The 18,438-nt window shown below is 44.9% G+C and overlaps 1 protein-coding gene across 1 annotated transcript in view; it reads right to left on the bottom strand.

The window, feature by feature from the left end:
• Positions 1-10,916, bottom strand: part of CCDC175 (coiled-coil domain containing 175) — a 38,097-nt gene extending 27,181 nt beyond the window's left edge. The window contains exons 1-6 of the mRNA XM_067554884.1: positions 10,894-10,916; positions 4,826-4,911; positions 3,855-4,226; positions 2,171-2,282; positions 1,769-1,904; positions 320-548 (exon numbers count right to left, since the gene is read on the bottom strand). Coding sequence (XP_067410985.1) covers positions 320-548; positions 1,769-1,904; positions 2,171-2,282; positions 3,855-3,977 — 600 coding nt within the window. The 5' untranslated portion in view covers positions 3,978-4,226; positions 4,826-4,911; positions 10,894-10,916. The remainder of the gene's footprint in view (positions 1-319; positions 549-1,768; positions 1,905-2,170; positions 2,283-3,854; positions 4,227-4,825; positions 4,912-10,893) is intronic.
• Positions 10,917-18,438: the final 7,522 nt, after the last annotated feature.

An 18,438-nucleotide genomic window follows, 5' to 3' on the forward strand; every position in this document is an offset into this window, starting at 1 on the left:
ACAGTGTGTGTGTGTGTTGGAACCTCTCTCTCACTCCAATATAAAGAGTTTGTTAGGAAGTCACTTTTCTGTTGTATTGTTATGAAGACATAATTTGACTCCATGAGAGCAAACCGTGTAAAATGTTTAGCATAAATATTATTATGATTTATTACTTGTAGGGTTGTAGTACTTAGAAGCCCTACTCATGGACCAGGACCCCATTGTGCTAGGTACTGTACAAGCACTGAAATCTCAGTATAATTCCTAAAACCATTTTTTTGGAGCTATATTAACCTGTATGCTTTTACGAGCATGGAGTACAGCTCATGATATTTACCTTTCTAGCCCACATTTCTTTTTGCTCATTAAATGCTTCTATTTCTTTAGCGAGCACATCTTTCACCTCTTGCACAGCATTCGTTAGATTGATTATTTCTTGCTCGGCATCCCCTTTTTTGTTGCAAAACTCATTTAAAAGTATATTTGTGTTAGCTTTCTCTGCCATCTGCTGGTTCAGTAAGTCTACAGCTTCTTCATGCTTGACCCACCAGCACTCTTGTTCCTTACTAGCAAACATAAATCAGAGACAGATTATACTGCATACCTGCCATAATATGGATTAAAGTCCTGGTCCAAATCCTGCTGACATCAGTAGAAACACTGCAGTACAGCTCTAGGCCTGAACCTTTATTTTCTACCTTTCAGTAAAGCACAAATTAATGACTCTGACAAGAATAGTGCTTTAGAGTGTGTGCATGTCTGAGTGAGTGTGTTTGTGTGCGTATGTAGGTATAGTAGTGCATGTAGCAATGCCTGTAGTTAAGACTATCTAAGCCTGTCCATTTTAAAGATTCATTTTCAGTTGCTTACGACATTCTCCAAGTTCTACTTCTTTGGGTGTGAATATTTTTTGAAAGTTTAATAAAAAATGAATGAACTGTTTTCAAACACAGAAGGAATGGAAAGAAATATCAGTTTTCATGCTGTAAGAAAATACATTATGATCTCTTTTTGAACAACTCTAACTCCTTGGCAGAAAGTGACAGGAACATGAAATCTGGCAGGGACAAAGCAAATGCCCCCATGTCTCCAAGGGGACAATTTGGAAGAGGAATCTCCACGAGGGGATGTTTGCAGGAATTTTCGCCTGGTCCACAATGAAAGTTTATACCAGTAAAGTTATGTTGCTCAGGGGTGTGCAAAATCCACAGCCCGCCCCCCAGCCACCATAGCTATGCCGACAAAACCTCCAGTGTAGACGCAGCTCTGCTGACAGATGAGGGCTTCTGTTGGCATTGCTAATGTCATTTGGAGAAGTGGTGTTCTCATACTGGCAGAACTCCTCTTTCTGTCAGCGTATGCTGTGTCTATACTAGGCAGCTATGCTGATACAACTATATCAGGCATAGCCCCCTAATGCTTAAAGGGGGCAATCTCAGCATAAATGTCTAACTCAGAGCTCTCTCCCACAGCTGATAATCTGGGCCTGCAAATTTAAAACTATCTTTGTTTCTGGCTGTCCTCTGACATTCATTATGCAGGCAGAGGGCTCTCCCCCAGCCACTGTTATCATAGCCAGATCTGCAGTCGGGTTCCTATAAACCAATCTATCATTACAGCAGGGGATCTTCAAAAGCAGGGCTGCTACTGCAGCAGAGAACTGCCTGGGAAGATTTGCAGCTAGCTGCAGGAGCGAGGGAGAAGCACTGCTCACCAGGGTCTGATTCCATTCCATTTCTCCTTAATCCTCTATCAATATGATTTACTGAAGCAAATACATACATACCACAGCGCAGCATTCTGGGTTTCACAAAGGATTTGTTTCTGATTCAGTAATTTGATTTCATACGTGATGTTTTTCAATGCAGTCTGTAACTGATTTATCTCAGCAGTATTGGATTCACGGGCAGCAGTAACAAGAGCTAGAAAGATAACATGTGCAGTTGCTGTTGCAAGAAAGCATGTGTAACAACAATCTGAATATGGCTTATTCTTTGTAATCTTTAATCCATTACTGTAGGAACTATCACCTGTAGGTCCCCAGCTGTGATTCTCGTTCGATAAGGATACATTTAAAAACTAAACTGAACAAAACCCCATAACAATGTATGTTATTTCAGCAGTTTAGATGTTGCCACACATTTTGTCTCCCCACTTATATTCTCAGAGTTGGTTAACTTGACACTACCTTCCATCTCCTTGGCAACCATTTCTGGCAGATTCTGGATTTTTAAACGAAGTTTACTATTTTTTATGGTCTCCTCTTCTAGAAGTTCAAGGGCATGTCTTCTTATTTTTTCCTGACAATTAACAAATACATGATCACTCATAGGGTAGATTCTACCTCAATCACTCAATAGAACAATATATGAAAAAGTGCTTCAGAGCTTCTGAACTCTTAATTCTCCCCCTTTCTACATGTCTACCCAAGGCACTTCCACCCCTCCAGTCGCCCCCCAAAAAACCCTAACCCACGGAGAGCTAACCAGACCCATGCTGGTGTGGCAGCTTCTGGCTTCTTGTGTCGGGCAGTCCTTAAAGGGGAAGATCAGGTCCCCACTCCAAAAGCTGTGCTGGGGGAGCAGCTGGGCCAGAGCCACATTGTTGGGGCAGTTCCTGGCTCTCAGCTTCTGTCTGGAGGAATCATTTAAATGGTAGAATTTAAATCCTGGTCTGGCACGCTGGTGGGTCAGCTCCTGGCTCTTGTCGTGTGTGTGTTGGGGGCACCCTTAAATAGGCACCCATCGAAGTTGTGTTGAAGGGATACAGGCTGGAGTCACTGCTGAGAGGAGCCTTTAAGGAGACAGACCTCCTGAAACTGTACAGAGAGGGGCAAGTTGGGTCAGTGTTGTGCTGATGCAGCTTCCAACTGGAGGGGGGATGGGGAAGAGTGACCAGTCCATAAAAAAGTGGTGACCTAGGCGGTTGCCTACCCCACCAATGCCTAATGCCTGCCCTGCCTTTTTCGGCCTTCCCTTCAGTTTTGCTAACAGCTATCCTCACCAGCCTAAACAAGATGGAAAGAAAACAGGTAGTCCAAGCTTATTCCTCAAATACTCAATTCTACGTACCTACATTTACTCCCAGGACACACTGCTCTCCTTAAGCATAGGAAGACATGGTAATAATGTACAAGAAACACCATGAAAATATGGCGGATTGCAATAGGCAACTTAGTACATAAGGAGGAAAGGAGAGTTTTATAAGAGATTTACATTTACCAGCGGATAAATTAAAGAGATGTTTTTTTAAAAAAATGTATTTGAAACCATTCCAGCTTTAATGTCTACCATGGCCTTCTGACAGATGCCAATCATCCACACACCACCATTCCCAATGAAGAAATGTCACAGATGACACCCTAACCATGCACAGGGGTGTTCTCATCTCTCTGTAGTGAAGGACACTATGCGTTGCTCCAGGAAAGAGTGCATTAGGGTCAGAGGGCAAAATACCTAGGTCAAAATCACTTATTTGCTTTATTTTTTAATACAGGTTTCTCTATAGTGTTCATCACTGTAACATCTGGGCCTTTCACAGCCATTAATGGTTGTATCCTCACAATATCCCTGTGAGACACAGAGGTATTTTTCTCATTCAAACAGATGAGATTAAGGGAAAGAATAAGGCCCTTATCCTGCAAAGAGCTTTTCACAAGAAGACTTCGCACTCATGTGGAGCCTCATTAATTTCAGTGACGTTCCACCCACACAAGCCCATTGCAGGACTGGGGCCTAAATCACTTGCTCTAAACCAAAATAGGAAGTCTGTATTCGAGCTGGGAACCCAGATCTGGAGTCCCAATCCACTGCATTGACCACAAGACCATCTTTCCTCTGTTGGCTTCAGTGGAAGTGCATACATACGCTTACACGAAGTGTGGACGGGCCCTCGTGAAGTTCTCCAAAGCACTTGCAGCTGTAGCCAGGGTCCACGGGTGCAATTACATCCACAGACACAGAGCCCACATCTGCACTCCTGTGCCTGCATCTCATGTCTCTCAGCTGGCATCCAGATCCCACTTCTCCTGCTGGAACCTGCAGCAGCTCCCTCGATGCCAGGCACTGGCAGGAAGCCTCAAGCCAGCAGGAAGGGGTAAGAGGGTGGACAGGGAGAGTTCCTCCTTGGGGGGAGCATGGCCAGCACCTGGGTCCAGCTATGCTTTCCAGGCCCTCCTGCCAGAACCCACTGCAGCTCCTCTCAGTGCTGTGGACCAACAGGAAGCCTTGAGCAAGCAGAGAGCACTAAGGATTTAGGTGGGGAGAAGAGAGCAAGTCAGGCTGTTCTGCTTGTCCAGCCTGGCAGGGAACTGTGATGTGGGGAGAGGAAGAGGGAGGGGGAGTCTGTGCTACCGCCAGTAGGGTAGGAGTACCTCATTCGTGCACTCCTGCCCACTCCAGACGGCAATGGCAATTTTCTCCTGTTCTGGGGGCAGATAATTTTCTCCTGTTCTGGGGGAGCAGGGCTGGATGTGGTATAGTACACCCACTGAATTGGGAGGCTACATCTGCCCCTGCTCCAAAGTAACAGACTCCCACATTTTCCCTGACTGAAACAGCAATACAGCTCCCTGAGTGCCAAGTCATTGGCCAGCTGTGTGGTTTATCTTGGTAGGGTTGGATTAGTTGGGTCATATTATGAGGGCCAAATTGTGCACGCTGCAAAGCGCACACACAGCTCGCACTGACTGCAGCTGGAGTTGTCTTCACTTCTTTGGGGGAGAATATGACCTTTGGAACAGAAAACTGCTTATTGTACAACAGTAAAATATTAATTTCACTCATTTCAAACTGTAAATCCTTCTCATATACAAGTGACTCTAAATACTAGATATTTATGTTACCAGTTTCTTAATAGCTTCAACAGCATCTTCAAGGTGCTGCACAGTTTCCTCATTGAATGCGCACTCTTCATTTTTCAGTTGTTTTTCTAAATTAAAAACATTGTAACATTAAAAGTCTCCATTTTTTCCCTTAACATTAAAGTTATGTATACAGACTGCTACATTATTTTGCAAGTGTTATTCTAAATGAGAAGGCTTTATTCCAAAACTATTTGCTACCTTGATGACTGTCATGATTTCAAACTAGGACAGTTCCTTTTGCGCTCCTCAAATTAAAGACATGCAGAAATGAATTACAAAGTTCTAGGACAACATGGTATGACAGACATGACAAAATCCTGGAAAACCTTACTGAACTAAGTTAAACCTACTGCATTAGGCTTAAGCAGTTTAGGAGTTCACTGTATTTATTAAAAACAAGAAGGTTTATGCATCATTGTGTGACTGTATGGAACCTTTTAGAAGGAAGACATGATTAATGCAATATTTGTGAATTATGATCTTCAGAGAACTGCTTGGGACAAAGCATGTGAATTGGGTTTTCTAGGATGTATCTGGTATGTCTTTTGAAGCTACCCCCCTGGAAAGGTTCGCATAATCTCGTTCACACTGGATTCTCCAGGGACCAAAAGGCAAAGAAAGATTTTTAATTAAAGAGTTTGATAGTAACCTGATCCATAGCCTTCTTTCTGATTCAGCACTAGACGGTCAGGATCTCTGGTCCACAGAGGGCCCCAATCCTTAGAGAAGGACTTTGGTCTACTGAGGCCCCATAAGACAGGGTACTAGTTCTGAGCTGTGGCTGTCACGAGCCTGTGACCACAAAATGGAGGCTGTCTTCACTAGGAAAAACAGTGCGTTCTTAACTTATATATATTAATTGAAAGTAAAACCCTAGGCCCCCCCATAAGCTTTATTTGACTGGCTAACTTGAGTGAAAACTACAACTGCCTCGTCTTCACTTGGATTTTACTTCAAGTTAATGCCAAGTTCTAACTTACACCCTGTGTACCCCACTGTTGAATCTGGGTCTGACTTTGATGATTAAGGATGAGATTCTGTCACGGAGGTCACAGATTCTGAGACTTTCCAGGACCTCCGTGACTTCTTCTGGGGCAGAGCTGGAGCAGCTGTCAGCCCCAGTACCCCTGCAACAGCCAGCCCTGTGGCCGCCAGAACAGTGGCCCTCTGGAACAACTGACCGACAGTCGGCCTGGGGGCTGCCGGAACAACTGACCGACAGTCGGCCCCGGGGCTCTGGGAGTAGCAGTCCCTGGGCCCGCTGGAAGACTGGGGTTGGATCAGCCCCCCTGGAGCAGCAGCAGCAGTAGTCAGCCCCTGCCACAGGAGCAGTGGGGCTGGAGCAGCTGCAAGTTCCCAGCAGTTCTCTATTTGTCCTCCCCCCAAAGGTATTTTTAGTAAAACTAAGGGACAGGTCGCAGGCTTCTGTGAATTTTTGTTTATTGCCTGTGACCTGTCCCTGACTTTTACTAAAAATACCTATAACAGATTCTTAACCTTACTGATGATGTACCACTTTTATGCTGGTTTAACTCCTTTGACTTTAAAGAAGTTATTCATGATTTAACCAGTGTAAGTGAGATCAGAAGGAAGGTCCATAGGATATAGTTGGCTTGCCTGGGTTATTCACAGCAAAATATAGCCCTATAGGCCCAGCAGTAAGCAGCAATTAGAGCTAAGTCCCTTTAACAACAACATTCTGTCATTACAATCTCTCTACCACTTTCGAATCAACAGAGCTGAGAGCCACTTTCCCTAGAAACACGATATATGTAGGGCATACTGCGCACAAATACAAATCAATCTCACTAATCACACTGCTGCTTGTCAAGTCTTTTCTTGATTTCTTTTTACCTTTTCACACTGCTTTAATTCGGCCCTCTCTCCCAGATTTCTTCTTGATTCCTTATATCTATTTGGTTCTTTCTCTGCCTCATTTGAAAAACAAACAGTCTCCTTTATAGGCCATTATAATGTATCCCTCCTATTATGTGCTGCCCTCCTTCTCCTCCCTCATTGTGTCTCCCCTTGTTTCCCCCACCCTCTCTCTCTGCCTTCCACGGTGGTGGTCTCTCTTCTTGCATTCCTCTTCCCCACCCAATTTTGCAGACAAAAAGGCTGAGCTAGGGGGCTCGCTGGGCAGGCCCAGAGGCACATGACTATGAATTTATCATTCAGGGCTTGAAATCTCTAACTTTATATCGGAAAGCTCTTTATGAACTGCTACTTCCACTTTCTCTCTCCTATCGACCTGGGTCCCTCCAAACCAAAATCTCAGCCTGTCTTTCTGACATATCCTTGTGGATGTCCAGTCATCAAATGAAACTTAACGTGACCTATTCTCCCTCTCCGCAAAGACTTCTACTTTTTCTATTACAAACATCCTTTCTGTGGCTCAAGAACATAATCTTGGTTTCCTCTTTCACATGGCCCTCTCCTTTGACCCACATGTCCGGGCCACGTCTAAAACTTGTCAATTCTTCCTCCACAACATCTCCAAAAATCGACTTTTCCTCTCCGGCCACATTGCCAAAATTCCTGTCCAAGTCATAAGCACCCTGTGCCTTAACTACTGTGATCTCCTCTCTGACCTCCATGCCTCATTCTCCTCAAAGCCATTCAAAATGCTGCTGATAAGATTGTGGAAACAAGATTCAGACATGATGCCTTAGACTGGAAACTGTGATAGTAAACAAGATGCCTTAGACTGGAATTGTGATAGTAAACAAGATGCCTTAGACTGGAACTGTGATAGAAATGCTAAATGCAGGCAGGATGTCTTAGAATTACAATAGAAATGCAAAAATCATTGGTCTACATTGTAAGATGTTAACTACCTTTGTAACTGCACCCAGCCATACCCTGTCAAATAGATAGCAAGTGACTGCATGTGAGCCGGGACTCCCTGGCACCAAAGAATCATTGGGACATGCTGGCACTGTGAGACGCCCACTGTGTGTTATAAGTACGCCAGGTGTGGTAAATGACCTGTTAAGTATCAGGAACTCCACTGTACGATCAATATGTAAAAAGGAATCTTAAAAAACTATATAAGCTATCTGTATTTTGTACCAAGGTGAAGTTCCAGAGATCAGCACAGGGATGTGCTGTCTGGGCTTCCCTATAGCTTCCTGTGTGTATGTCACAATTAAAGTTCTGCTCGATCCAACCCTAAAAGAGAAGCTGCGTGATCTATTCCACAACAAGATCATCTCCATGGCTCACTGCACTGACTATGTCACATATCCCTTTTAAGTCTTTTCACTGGCTCCCCACTTCCAGTATATCAAACACAACGTTTTTGTCCTTATTTACAACATCCTCCCCTTCCACAGTTTAGCCCCTCTCCAAGTGACTGATCTGTTATCATGATATTGACTCCAACCTTCGCTCCCTCAACGATGCAAGCCTTGATCTCCCAATTTTCCACTTTTCTGACACGCACTTTCTGCCAGACCACTCTTACAAACGAGAAAAGCTCCCTGTCAAAATCCTTAAAGCCACCATCCTGTCCTGCCTCAAGACCCTCCTCAAAACTCACCTCCTCCAAAATGCTTATGGTAAATTGCAACATGATAATGGCCAGGCAGGCAGAGAGCTGTGATCACTGCTACTGACTAAGCATTTTCACATCCTATTATATTTATATGTTACTCTATCTCATGCCACTCCAACCCACTTGTTTCTCTCATCTCTCTGTTACATCCTGTCTTTTAGACTGTAAGCTCTTTATGGGCAGGGACTGATATTTATTATATATTTGTACAGTGCCTAGCATAATGGGTTCAACCTGGTTGTCAGAAAGCCCTGCCAACATGCCACAAACCTAAACTAAAAAGATTTACTCAGGGATAACAAGGAAGTTCAGCCTCCATCCCCATTCAGTCCTTGAGCTCTCTAATGAGGCTATCGGTGGTAAATATGTTAATATACAGACATTTCATCACAAGGAACTTGTCCAAGACTAGCAATTCATGTTACATAGGGCACCAAACAGGTATCAGACAGTAACAACTTTCCATCACTATCAACCAGAGCCAGATTTGGACTAAGAACCTAAAGGAAAAATGTTCCTTAGCCCATTACCAATCACTAGAGCCCTGTACAATTTATTTTTAAAATTAATCCAACAAAAGGTTTCCACAATTTCCCTTATAAGATTATTCCACGGTCTAATAAAACTTGAAGTTTGGAATTCACCCTCCCTCCCCCATATCCAATCTAATATTTTTCTTTGCTCTTGTTAATTCCATTTCTCTTTATTATACCTCCTGTCTTACACTATCCTAAAACAATTCCTCTCCCTAGAAAGTGGCTAATCTTTCCTCCTGAAACAATGTTTTCTTTTTCCATTCTTAGTTATTGCTAAGCCTCCTTTCATGAGGGCTTTAGTAGCAAACTACTGATTGCTGGTTTCCTAATGTATCTTCTAGCCTTTTCTGTTGTCCTGAGAGTGGGTTTTATTTCTTGTGACAAATATAGCGATAAATTTGCTTTCAGATGGCAGATTTATTTTCCAAGAATGGCCTTTTGGGAGCACCACAACCAACTTGTCAGATATTGCCTGGACAAAGTTAACACTCAAGTCAGTTCAAGGACTTTTCAACCTCTTAAGGCCCAAAAGGAAAGATTCTGTATTTTGAGTGTCTGTCAAGGTGCCTTCTTCCTTCAGATGCCATGCCACATGCCCTTTTCAGAAGCTCATAGGAGACCACAGGCATCTCTCTCACACCACCTGTCTCAGAACCTGAATGCAATGTTTGCCCAGTGTGTGAAATGTGTTTACTTCACCAATGTATCAGCAGAAATGTAGGTCAAAGACAGATTCTTGGCCAATGCCATGTATGGTTTCCCCACGGTGCTACTGCTATGTGTAGGTACAGGGAATTTTAGATATGCGGAAACATTGACCACTCAAGAAGATTTTAAAAAAAAAGTGGTTTGCGAAATAAGAAGCAGTAGAACAACATGAGGATCTAGAAATTCTAAACAGATCATTACATACATGCTTGCCAAAAAGTCCGAGTCCCACAGAGAAACCAGATGGCTGTGTATGTGACCAGCAAACCAAAAGGACAGGGATAAAATAAAATAAAACAGATACATATTACTGGTAGACAGCTCACTTAGAAATGTATTGTCTACACGTTCCCCCCCACTTTCCCCCCCCCCACACACACAAAATGCTAATTTCTGAAAGATTTTTAGCTCACTGATTCATATACACATGGCAGTCAGATTAATATGATAGACTGTGACATCTCCTGGGTCATGTAGGAACAAGACAGCCCATAACAGCTACAGACATAAATATTAGTTTAGCTGTTCTTTATAGATCTCTCTAAAATAATAAGTTTGAATAATACCTATTATCAAAATCAGGCCCTGACACCACAATGAGCTGGGCCTGGATACAGGGATGTGCCCGCAGGAAGCTCTGGGCTCTCAATATGCCTGCCATAGCGTGGGTATAGCTGAACAAACACACAGCAGAAGCACACAGGCATCCCAAAGTACATGCCTCCCCAGGTAGCTTGTCCTACTTACGCATAAATAAACCCCGCAAAGATCCTCCTGTAGGTAACACTGGCCCAGGCCACGCCCTGCTGTGGGAACACCTCTGGGATGGGCATGGGGCAGCCGGGGGTTGAAGCCTCATGGGTTTCCCCCAAATCCATCGGGGTGGGGCAGCGGGGGATGAGCCAGGGTTTCACCCCCTCACCCGGCAGACGACCCCCTCTGGATCCCCAGGAGGCACATGCTGGAAGAGCCGCTGCCTCTGGGACTAGCTGGCAGTGGGGCTGGGCAGGGAACCCCCTTGGCCTTCAGGGGAGGGCGGATGACACCGGCTCTGGGGCCGGGACCAGCCGGTGCCCCTCCCCCAACCTCACGGGGGGCCAGGCCCAGCCCCGTGTCTCCGCCTTCCCCACAAGGCCACGCCCCACCCAGCGCCCGCTCCCTCCCCGGGGCCGTGCCCAGCCCGGTGCTCGCCCCCCGCCCCTCACACTGCAGCGGGGTCCCCACAAGCGGGCCCCCGCCCCGCTCACCCACGCCGTGCAGGTGGCTCAGAGCCGCGAGCGCGGCCGGGGCCCCGCCGCGCGTCTCCATGGCGCGGCCACGCCCGGCGCGGGGCGGCCCCTCGGGTGCCAGGGAACCGGCCCCTGCCACTCCTCGCGCGGCCCTGGGCGGAGGCCTGGCGCTGGGACCAGACCCTAGGCTGGGAGGGGGTCGGGAGTGGCGGCCGCAGCGGCTCCTCTGGCGCTGGGAGCTGCCAGTGCCCCCGTCTTCCCAGAGACAGACAGAGCTACAGCCCTTGCCGCTAGCCCTGGGACAGACAGAGCTACACGTTACACAGACTGTGCCGGCAGACAGACAGACCGACCCACCCACCCGGCATACCTGCTATGCTGCCAGCCCTCAGACAGACAGACCCACAGCGCATACAGTCTGCTATGGGCTAGACAGACCCACCCTGTGGTGCCAGCTCTGGCACAGACCTCTGAACTGGGCTGCCAGCCCTGACATACGTAGGGGCGAAGGGCATACAGATCTGCACTGCCTGCTGCTGTGCACGCTGCCTACCTCCTTTAGCTCAGCAAGGACACATTCCCCTTCCCATATTGCAGGTACAGAGCCCCATCCTTCTGTACCAGGCTTGCACAGGGTCCAGCTGTTGGCCTGGAGTCTCTGGCCTTCCTCTGAGACTGCTGGAGTCTTTGCTGGAGACAGGGTACTGGAATTAAGTCCAATTCAAAGAAAAAATGTCAGGAGTCTAGATGAGTTGGAGCTCTTAGTCCTCACCTGCTCAGATTGTAGGAACAGCACAGAGATTATTTTTATGTAGTCAGGTTTACCTGGTAATTTCTGGTCAGAAGGACAGTAAAGCCAACCCCAAAATTTCAAAAATCATGAGTCAGATCTCAAAAAATGATGAGATTTTAAACCAATCACAAGATTTTTTTTGTTAGGTGATATGTTTTGGATTCTTTTTATTTGCCTTTTGATTTTTGTGCCTTCATCACCTTTAGTCACATTTTCAAGATTTTCTGTACAACCACGTGGGCTAGAAACGTACCTTTTTAAATGAAAGCTGAGATCCTCACCTAATCACATGCCTGTAGGAGCTGTGGCTTTAAGAAAAACATCCAATATCATGAGACTTGCAATAAAATCATGAGTTGGCACCACTATGCAGATTAAGAGAAATAAAGGCCTGGAGAAATAATCAGCACAATCACCAAACATTTTAATTATATAAAAAATAATTGAAAATGGAACAACCTTCACACTGGAGATAATCCGCTTGTGATCAGATTGGCTCCTTTGCTTCCCCACAGATCTATGACTGTCATCTCATCGCAGAGCTAGTACTGGACACCTGCTTTATTCACAATTAGTGCCAATGTCTGATCCAGTGAGGGACATTCAGTGAAGTTGGGATCATTTTCATCTCCAGTAGTTTGACAAATTGCCTTTTAAATTGCATTATGCTGACAAACTGCTGCATACCAAAATGAACTGAGCACATGTTCTCCATGCTGCTATTCCCATTTATGGGGTAATCACACTGGGCCGAATCCTAAACCTACTGAAGTCAATGGGAGCTGTGGGCTCTTGGGTTTGGATTCTCAAAGACATTTAGGTGCATTCAACTGGTATAAAAATCCTGCATGGAAAATCTATAGGTTTCATACAATTATCTACCATAACATGAGATTTGATAACGAAGAGGCCACCTATTAATTTTATGGACAAGAGAGCTGGCATTATATGAGGACAATTTCTTTTCTGAAGTGATGATGCAGTTAACTTTGTGATGCTTGTTTATATTTGCCTCTGTATGAGCTAGTTAATTTGCCTCATCCTTAATTGTATATTCCCAGACCACACCCAAACTCTTTGATAGTTAAGATTGAAAATTAATTTGAAACAATAGCATTAAATATTGTAATTTTAAAAAAATAGTCAAAAGTGATGAAATTTGGAATTAAGATTCTACATACAATCTCATCTCTACCCCTATTCTTTATAATTGTAATACATGTGTTAAGAACCAACATTCACGTGCCTCTTTATGCACATTGTTCTTCATAATGATGCATGATGAAGATTACATAATGGTGGGGCAATCTGCAAGAAATACATGGGAGGAAGAGGTTTTAACTGACTTTGAATTATGTTCTTACTTAGCAACACAAATCAAAAAGGAAACAGTGGTAATGATTGCAGCTAAAGACAAAAATAAATTAATAATGACAGTTTAGTTAAGAGGTGGGTTCAAATAGGGCTAATGAATTAATTGAGGGCTTAATAACAGATCTGTATTAGCCCACAAGATGAACAATAGACTAATAACAAACCAAAACTACATTTAGTGCCAGTTATGGTTGCATCAGGACATACCCCATCCACCCAAAGCTTTAAAAGCATGGAAATAAGAAGTTAAGGAGAAAGATTCTACATTAGTACATAGCTAAGGCCCTTTGTTTTTGTTTAATTTCCCAGGAATGTATTGGAGTTTATTCAAATGTTTTAAAAGGGTGACAATCAGTAAAAGCTGAAAATGAAGGGTAGTGGGGTGGGGGAGTGCTCGGTACTCCAGGGCACTGGGAACGGATACTCACCATGTAGTAATTGAGACAGCCTTCTGCGCCCTGCAGTGGGCAGGTAGTCTTAGCTGTGGATTCATCTCCCTGTCCTTCTCACTCCTCCACTGCACAGAGGAAGCAGAGGTGACCATACTTCAGGGCCAGGAGGGGAATGAAAGACTTCACCCTATGAGTACTGACCTCCTCCCGCCAAACAGAGCCCCCTCCTGACCTTGGCTCTGGGCCTGTGCTTAAGATCCAGGGTCAGGAGGGGCCTCTGCTCTTTTTTTCTTTTTTTTTCTTTTTTTAAACTTTCACTAGCGCATTGAACTCAGTTGCTTCAGGGGAGAAGCTTCTAAGCTCCACAGGCTGTGTGTGAGGGGAAGCAGGGGAAAAATGGAGCAGATGTTCCAGCTCTGAAATTGCTACACCTGACAGATACTGAACAGGAAGGTGGTGGAAGCAGCATCTCTCCATTCCAGCCATTTTGTTAGTATTGCAGCTCCACCTCTAACCACCCCTCCCCCCCACTTAAGTGTTCTAAATTAGCTGATTAGAGACAAATTAAGCTGTTGCTCTGCTGGCAACTGTTCTGTAATTATGTTTATTTTATGCCTGGGGTGGTATTTTATTGTTCAGTGTAACACCATTATCAATTACATATATCATCATTCCTCCAAGTTAACATCTGTTGAATAATCAAGAATTAAACTGGTCCTGAAACAGCTGATGTCTAATTTGATAAGAGTAGATTTTTTCATGTAAAGAAATCTGATGTTAAAGTTGCCTCCATGATCTAGAGAAGGTGTCCCATTCTTTAGTCACATCTACAGAGAGTTGTAGATATTTGGGGCCTGAGTCTCATTTACATTACGGCCACTTCGCACCACTCTAGCAATCTTAAAGGTCTGTAAAGTGGATGTAAATGTAACTTAGGTCCACTTTACGGGCCCTTTACACTGCCAGAACCGTGCAGGTGGGCCATAATGTAAAGGGGGATTAGGCCCATTAGACCAAATTATTGTGTGACTTACACAGTGATGTAAATTGGGAAAGAGTCAGTCGTAAGGGGGTGTAAGTTGTAACAGTGAAGTTGATCCAAGTTGGTATTCAGTGCGTATGAGAAATGAGTGTGACTTGCCAGCCCTGGGCCAAAAGGAGACTGTGTCAAGAAAAGCAACTAATGGGAGCATGCAAAATGAAATGTGGAGGGGCTACTTTATATTACAGCATAGATAAGTGCTCTTCCTGCAATGTAGCCCTCTTCCATCCTCTTCCAGTTATGCTTACTTTGCACTGCCCTGAATGCCATATTGGAGTGAGTTACATCACATACTTATTGTCCAGTCCTCTTAGGTCCTATGGGCCATTTACACCAATGCAGAAGCAACTAATGACTCTGGCTCATGGGATCTGCACCGGTTTTAATGGCATTAACCAGTTCTGAATTTGGTCTATTCAGTATAACCCAGGACTGCTTTGGTTTTGTTAGAAAGTCCTTCTAAACACTCCTTCAGTGGAGTCAGACCAGGGATGAATTTGGTCCCCATCATCTCTGCTTGTATCACCCCCATTTTTCCACTTTATCCTGTGGCATGAGATGCTGCATTTCTGGCAGGCCTGAAGGACAACAAAGTACATGCACTGTGCTAGATTTTCATGAGTGTGTAAATATCTTCCAATGGATAGGTCACCTGCAGATTTCTGTGCAGCTACTATTGCAGATGCATTTTTAGGTCTTACGCCCTAAATCATGCTTGTATTTTTGCAGAGGAAGAGTGGCAGTCTGTCCGCTATTGCTGGTGCTATAATGGGAAAAGAGAGCAGGCTGGAAAATGAGCAGGAAGAAATCCATAGGAGAAAGGGAGGCCAATCAGTTGGATGTAACAAGGATGCTACTGATAAAGGGCTAGATAGAGGGTGGTGTTGGTATAGTGACTAGGCCCAACATGGACATGCAGGGAGTAACCTCACTTCACTCCCGCTGCACAAACATGTGAAGGCTGCCCAGATCATAGGTTTGGGACACATGTGGAGCTGCCACTAGTCCCTTAGGTGGGTGAGGAAGGGGCAGAACAATGACTAGCCAGGTGGGTGCACAGCAGGAAGTGAGCTGCACACATCTGGGGCCTGCAGTAAAAAAACTCCCCCTCCTGGAACAACAGGGGCGCCATTGTGACTCTGGTAAATCACAGTTTCTCCCAGGGTTCACACACAATCCCTTGCAGAGGGCTGTGATGTAGCTCAGAATGACAACTGCTGGCATTAGGCAAGATTGTGCCGCTGAGTGAAAGGTTGGTGATTTGTACACATGGCACCTCATGGGCATGTTTGAGAGCCAGCAGAGGTGCTAAATCTCAGGTTCTTGTAGCTGTCTGGCTAGAAGAGTCCTGGCAGCAACACATGAAGAAATGCCAGGTGAGGCTTCATTTACAGTGCGCTCAGACAGAAACACTGAATACTAGGGAACGGACAATCAGATAACAGGGAAATAATGAGCAAACCCCAGCATATCCAAGAATAATCAGCTATCACTTTCCCAAGAGGTTTATGAAGAAACATCAGCCACTCTCAGCCATCTTACCCCCTCTGATTGGTGGAACAAACCTCTTGCCAGAATCTCCACCAGCACCTGAGATCTCTTCCTTTGCAAGATGATATTGTAATGATTAGTGTAGACTAATTACAATATACCAACCTGCTCTGGGACTTTAATGGCACCTCTATATACAGTACTTAGACCCCCTTCCTCATCCACTTAAGTTGGAGTGGAAACCCCTGTAATTATATTAAACAATGAAAACAACTAACAAATCCTGCTGAAACCAATGGAAACCACTAGGGAGCCTCATTGCTTCTATTCAGTGCCTTTGCTGTTCTCTTTCCATTACAGCAGAGTGGAGACAAGTCTTTAATGGGGGAACCTCTCCTCTGTTTAGCCAAAATGGCATTTGTCCGCCTCTTTAGAGGTTGCAGCATCACGCTCCATTGCTGCTGTGCTTCACAGGACGGTAAAAGGTAAGTTCCTTGAAAGAACATTTTTCTGTGTGTGTGTGGGGGGGGGGGGGGGGGGGGGGGGGAGTGAATAAAATATTAAGAACCCAATATTAAAATATTAAGTTTAGATGAGACCAGGGGCACCTGGAGACTGGCTGTTACTTGCCATATGGAATCTACTGGGCCTGTGCCAAGAGGACGGCTGATAGTCCCACAAGAGCTAGCAGTGTAAATTCTGCACCATCTGAAAGAGGGAGGGGTAGCAGAAGGAAGATAAACTAGCTGTTAACAACCCAATACAGCATGCTAATTTCTGCCAAGTTAAGGGGCTTTCCTGAAACTAATGTGTTTGATAGTCCTGCTATCACAAGAATAGTATTAGAAGAGATGGAGAGTCGAAGAGATAGCATTAGCTCTGAGCCAACTAAATCTGCAGGTAACGGAAAATAATATTGTGGGTACAGAAAGAGACGGGATCAGGAATATTGCTAATTCTGAAAGAAAAGACATTGGAAAGCATGCACTGTTTTTTTCTAGGGGCCTATTTCAAGGGTAAAGGGTCTGATCTCCATCTGGTGTAAAGCAGTGTGGCTCCACTGGTGTAAATTGGTAGAGCTCCATTCATGAAACTCCCCCATACACCAGATGACAACCTGGCCCAAAGACTTTGTAGAAGATCTGACAGGAAAGAAAGAGGTATGGTGTTTATAGGCACACATCCTATGATTATCATAGAGGTAGGGGTGTTACAAATTATTATAATATTCAACCCCACCTTTCCCCTGATTCCAAATCTCTTTACCAGGATTTACCACAGACAATTCAGGAAGTTTTTGGAGTGTTGGGGACAACTTCCTGGTGCAAGTTCTGGAGGAACCAAGTAGAGCCGTGCACCTCTTGACCTGCTGCTCACAAACAGGGAAGATTTGGTAGGGGAAGTAGAAGTGGGTGGTAACCTGGGCAGCAGTGACCATGAGATGGTAGAATTCAGGATCCTGACAAAAGGAAGAAAGGAGAACAGCAGGATACGGACCCTGGACTTCAGAAAAGCAGACTTTGATTCCCTCAGGGAGCTGATGGGCAGGATACTCTGGGAGGCTAATATGCGGGGGGAAAGGAATCCAAGAGAGCTGGCTGTATTTTAAAGAAACCTTATCGAGGGTGCAGGAACAAACCATCCCGATGTGCAGAAAGAATAGCAAATATAGCAGGCGCCCAGCTTGGCTTAACAAAGAAGTCTTTGGTGAGCTTAAACATAAAAAGGAAGTTTACAAGAAGTGGAAGCTTGGACAGATGACTAAGTAGGAGTATAAAAAATACTGCTCGAGCATGCAGGGGTGAAATCAGGAAGGCCAAAGTACAACTGGAGTTGCAGCTAGCAAGGGATGTGAAGGGAACAAGAAGGGTTTCTTCAGGTATGTTACCAACAAGAGGGTCAGGGAGAGTGTGGGCCCTTTACTGAATGGGGGAGGCAACCTAGTGACAGAGGATGTGGAAAAAGCTGAAAAATGCTTTTTTTGCCTCTGTTTTCACTGACAAGGTCGGCTCCCAGACTACTGCACTGGGCAGCACAGAATGGGAGGAGGTGAGCAGCCCTCAGTGCTGAAAGAACAGGTTCAGGACTATTTAGAAAAGCTGGACACGCACACGTCCCTGGGGCCAGATGCAATGCATCTGAGGCAGTTGGCTGATGTGATTGCAGAGCCATTGGCCATTATATTTGAAAACTTGTGGCAATCAGGGGAGGTCTTGGACAATTGGAAAAAGGCAAATATAGTGCCCATCTTTTAAAAAGGGAAGAAGGAGGACCCGGGGAACTACAGACCAGTCAGCCTCACCTCAATCCCTGGAAAAATCATGGAGCAGGCCCTCAAGGAATCCATTTTGAGGCACTTGGAAGAGAGGAAGGTGATCAGGAACAGTCAGCATGGATTCACCAAGGGCAAGTCATGCCTGATCAATCTGATTACTTTCTATGATGAGATGACTGGCTCTGTGGATGTGGGG

This window comes from Emydura macquarii, unplaced genomic scaffold, assembly GCF_026122565.2.
Source record: "Emydura macquarii macquarii isolate MOO-44397 ecotype Brisbane River unplaced genomic scaffold, CSIRO-AGI_Emac_v2 contig_1551, whole genome shotgun sequence".
Taxonomy (NCBI): domain Eukaryota; kingdom Metazoa; phylum Chordata; order Testudines; family Chelidae; genus Emydura; species Emydura macquarii.